General features: G+C 41.7%; 1 protein-coding gene across 1 annotated transcript; it reads right to left on the bottom strand.

Annotated features, from left to right (window-relative positions):
• Positions 1-50: 50 nt before the first annotated feature.
• Positions 51-3,116, bottom strand: LOC113538872 (uncharacterized). Its single transcript, XM_026934292.3, has one exon. It carries the CDS (start codon positions 3,025-3,027, stop codon positions 1,480-1,482), a length of 1,548 nt encoding a protein of 515 aa, XP_026790093.1. The 5' UTR covers positions 3,028-3,116; the 3' UTR covers positions 51-1,479.
• Positions 3,117-4,917: the final 1,801 nt, after the last annotated feature.

Here is a 4,917-nt window from a genome sequence, read left to right as displayed (position 1 = left end):
TATTAAGGGATGGTGCAGTTTTTCACACACACACACACACACACACACACTTATTTTTAAGTCAAATTTTCTTTAACTTTATTTAAAGAATATAAATGACTGCCATTCACAATATGCATAGTAAAATGACACCAGACCACAGCTATGGTGCAAACATTTGATCCAGTTAAATGTAAATTAGGATGATTTAATTTCACATATAATATTTCTCTTATCTGTACACAAACTGAATACATACTATTTATATTATACATACACTATATATGTGTGTGTATGTATGTGTATACAGAGGGTCCCAAACGTCTCCATACATAGGGGAAATTAACACTTTTTAGTCTTCCAAAGGTTTTCTTAAATTTTCATACATAGTTTATATTATATATATATTTTTTTTCAGATAGCGTTTAAGAATGCCTTTGAAAAAAGAAGACTGTATTGAAATCATTCTCATGGCTGGATCGGGAAGCTGTCGCAAGGTTGCGATGGACATGCAATTACATGCGTAACACCAGATGTGTTAACACGAGTTCATCATGAGTGCTTACAAAGAAATGGCAATCATGAAGAGGATTTTTTAAATAAAGTGACATTTTGCTAAAAAGTGTTAATTTCCCCTATGTATGGAGATGTTTGAGACACCATATACATTTAAACCTGTAATGTCTGAGATATGAGTATCAGCAGATTTTGTACATGTTTTCAACTGCCTTAAGCTTGTGGATGTATATTAGAGAATATATAGAGGAATATTTTAAACTTACAGTACTAATTATGAAGAGCAATAAGACAATTTTACAAAAACCTGTGACCCTGCCTGGCTCCTGAAGTGCACATAACACGTATACATAATCAAAGACAGTGCATTTATGTATTATGTAGCACATTTACTTGCTTTATAAATAAATTTTAAGCATTGTCTGGTTATTTACAATGGTGTAACTGTGAGGAAAGTTTCGCCACGACTGTAACAGTTCTGAGAGACATGAAACTGGTGGTGATCCAAACTGCCTTTATCAGAAAACCAACAAAAAAAAAACAAAAACAAAAACAAAAGCAAGTTGCTTTCCTCTCCAACTCCAATTTTATCTAGTGTTGTTCATGATGGTGTTTAACAAAGCAGCTTGAAACAAGTGACATCCCTGCATGTGCTCCCTGTGTTGTTGCTTTTTCATTTCTAATGGCTTTGGAGAAGTAAATCTAGGACTGGGAGTCGACTCTGTGATGCCAGGCGCTGGAAACGGAGAGTCGACTCCAAAGCTTAGGAGTCAAGTCCATACAGGGAAAGTGATTCGGCTCAAGTTCTCTCAAAGGAGGCGTGAAGTGAAAAGAAAGAAAGAAAGAAAGAAAGAAAAAGGAGATGCTTTAAAATTCACTTAATTAATATTGCACCCATTTATTTCACAATATCTGCTTTTCCTGTGAGGAACCGACTCCATCGATTCCCAACTCCAGGAATAATAATAATAATAATAATATAGATTAAGCTCGGCTGACTGGAGGACTGCCTTCAAATTCGCACCTGACGCCGCTTATGCTATCAATGCTAGGCTGACTGTTTACCAGTTTATGTGTGTGTGAAAGGGGAAATGTCTCTGATCGAGCAATCTTGCCTTTCTTTAACGTCACGCCGGACTGACAGTCTCTCACCAGTCCCATGAACTCAGGAGCTGTGAAGCGGCGCAGTAACCTGGTCCCGAGCCCGTCGAAGCCCGGCGGCCGGATTCTGAGCCTCTCCCGTGGCACCTCGTCCCGACAGAAGAGCAGTTTATTCGGTCTTTCGTTCTTGACAACGCTACCTCGCTTTATCGAGCTTTTCTTCTTTTCAGAGTTGTCGCTGTTCCGCTGTTCAGCACTAACCCGAGAGACTCCGTTTATTTGTTGTAAACCCGCTCTGTCCACGTCGCTCTTCTTCGCGGAAGTGTTGCCATGGCAGTAGAATTTCGGGATGAGAGGTCTCTCGTCTGGAAGAGAAGCTCTTTTCAATTGGCTGACAGGCTGTGTGACGTCACGCGCCTCGCCCTGGTACGACTGTTTTCGTCCCGTCTGGAGGTCCAGGTTGAATGACTTTGCTTTTCCCCACTGGGGCGGATTTTCCCTCATCTCATGGTGGTCCGCATTCTGGCAGCGCTCTGAGACGAAGTTGTTTTTTCTCACAAAGCCAGCTTCTCTAGAGTTTTGAAACTGTTTCGAGCTGAACAGGACATGTTGCTCCTTCTCAGTGAAACGCCTCTCTGGGAACCTGGTTAAACTTTGGTAGCCGCTTGAGTCGGTTCTTTCAGGGGAGTGCTGTTGACTGAATCGTCTGTTTAGGTCTTTGCCATCACTGATCCACATCTGCCTCTGAAACAAAGATGGCAGTGGCTCTTCATTCTTGCTGTGAACCTGCTTTGAGAATTTTTCCAGAATTTGCTTCGGGAGTCGATTAGGCCAGGAAACAGCTTCATGTGATCCACCTCTGATTTCGTGAGTTTGCTCAATGCTGCAGACTCCCTTCTTCCCTGCAGTGTTGAGCACCTGAACACAATTGGCATGTCCCAAATATTCTGCTACCTGGATGGCAGTGTGGCCTGCATGATTAGTGTGGTCCAGTCTCAGTCCGAGCCTCTTGAAAGCCCGAATGAGAAAATCCAGGACCTGGCTGTGTCCTCCGTAGGCAGCATACGTCAGGGCGCTGTTGCCCCAGGTGTCAGTGAGCTCAGGGTTGGCGTTGAACTGCACCAGGAGCTTGACAGCATCTAGGTGGCCGAGCTCGCAGGCCAAACTGAGGGCGGTGCGGCCGTGCTCGTCCCGGCTGTTCACGTCGGCACCTTTCTCCAGGAGCAGCTGTGTGAACTTGGACCTGGTGCTCTGCTCCTGCAGGCACACGGCGCACATAAGTGGCGTGCGGCTGCTCTCGTTCTTTGAGTTGATGATGCGGCAGTCCAGTGCATCAAGCACAAAGCGGGCCAGGTGCACCTTGCCACTATTCATCGCCTCCAAGAAGGTTTTGGTGCCAGAGCCCTGGCACAGGTCCTTTGGCCTCAGCATGGTACAGCGCCTCTTCTCTGGGAGAAGTCTCACAGGTGCTGGTGTGTGTGTGTGTGTGTGTGTGGCTCAGCACTGTCTCAGTTTTCTAGATGGCTTCAGAGTTTCTGTGTCTCAGTCAGGGACCGTCAGCCGTTTTATACGTCCCTCACTCTGTGCGCCCGCCCCACGTTGCTACGGCAACTGCCATTTGAGGCCAAGCTGTTATAGCATCCATTCAGAATCTCATCCTCTCCTCTCAGGCAGGAGAGGCGAAAGATACACTGTTTTGAAAGGCGTAATTACTTAGGGAAAAATATCACTGCCCTGTGCTTTAAACTTGTGGGTTTGTATCAAGGAGTAATGGACTCCTCCTCATCTTGAAGAAGATGGAAATTTAGTATTCCATGAATTTACCACTCAGTGAATTTGCCATGAATTTAAAACCACTCATAGTTTAAGGACAAGGGACTAATGAGTCATGCTTCTCAATAACCAACACACATCAAATAAATGAGCAAAATGAATATCACCTGCTTCCAATCCATGCTCATCTTACCATTTCAACCACATTTTACCAATGGGCCTACAGACACTTATTTAAATTTTCCTGTTTCGAAATTCCAGCAGTTGTGTGAGGACAAAAATATATAGCAATGTGTATTAAACTAACTATTGATATTTGTTTGTTAGAATGTCCTGCTCATTACACCAGCATTTTTTCATTTGGACATACATACTAAGGCAATATTAATCCACGTGATGTAATGGGCTCCTACTTATTTCAGTGCTGTTTGGCTTTTGAGCAAAAGCCGAACATAGATGAATTTCAGCTTTTTCAACAGTCTTCACACTAGTCAGTCGAGCTGGCAATTTGAGTGGGTGAAGGTCATGTTTGTGTGAGTGCTGTAGCTGATATTTGTTGATTTTTTTGATGTTTGAGTGAGGCACATGTTATTTCTGCTGTAATAGAAATGTAGAATGAGTGGTTGCTCAAGCCAGAACACAAAACATATTTTACTTGTTTTACCAATAATCATGCCTTTGAAAACATGAAAAGACACCAACAGCGGTGTCTGGTATAATGATCTCCCTGTCTTTCAGAGATAAAAAAAAATCAATATAAGCTTTCATTTTTAGCATCCACATCAGATTTTTTTCTGTTAAGAAATGTTGTAAGGTGGATTATTTTGGACTGGTGGAACCAAGCACAGCACCATCAATGGTCTTGAAAAAAAAGACACAGAATTGTATGACAAAGCGAGGCTCAGGCTGACTTCTTTGTAGCTCATGAAGCCATCATGAAGTGACAGTTGTGTCAGCTGATTACAAAGAATGAAATGCCCCCTAGATTAGATCGCTGACACATCTGTAACATGTTATCAAGACATATGTGAAATACAGTCATAGGTGTAATAAACCCGGACAAAGTGGATTATGTAGTCCACCATCCTATTTTCCCCCAAAATGCTTTTAGAGGAGAAACTAGAAGTAGATGGACTACGCACACATTCTCCAAAGCACAAATTACACTAAAGGACAGAAATGTTTAGAGTTTAGTGGGGTTTTTTTTTAGTTTGAAGGAAAAGATTACGACTTTTCTGTTTGGTAATAGGACGAAAAAGCAGCATGAATTCTTTTGAGCATTACAGACTTTCATTATATATATATATATATATATATATATATATATATATATATATATATATATATATATATATATATATATATAGAGAGAGAGAGAGAGAGAGAGAGAGAGAGTTTAAAAATTAGAAATCATGAATGCAGCTGCCTATTTGACTTTATGTTTATTTGTGTATTTGTGTGTGTGTGCGCGCGTGTAATTGTTTGCCCAACATCATTCTAATTATGGCATCAGTGAGACTTTGTGATTTAACACACTGCTCAGCTGTA

Source organism: Pangasianodon hypophthalmus, chromosome 10, assembly GCF_027358585.1.
Source record: "Pangasianodon hypophthalmus isolate fPanHyp1 chromosome 10, fPanHyp1.pri, whole genome shotgun sequence".
NCBI lineage: Eukaryota > Metazoa > Chordata > Actinopteri > Siluriformes > Pangasiidae > Pangasianodon > Pangasianodon hypophthalmus.
This window is presented reverse-complemented; position numbering and strand designations above follow the sequence as displayed.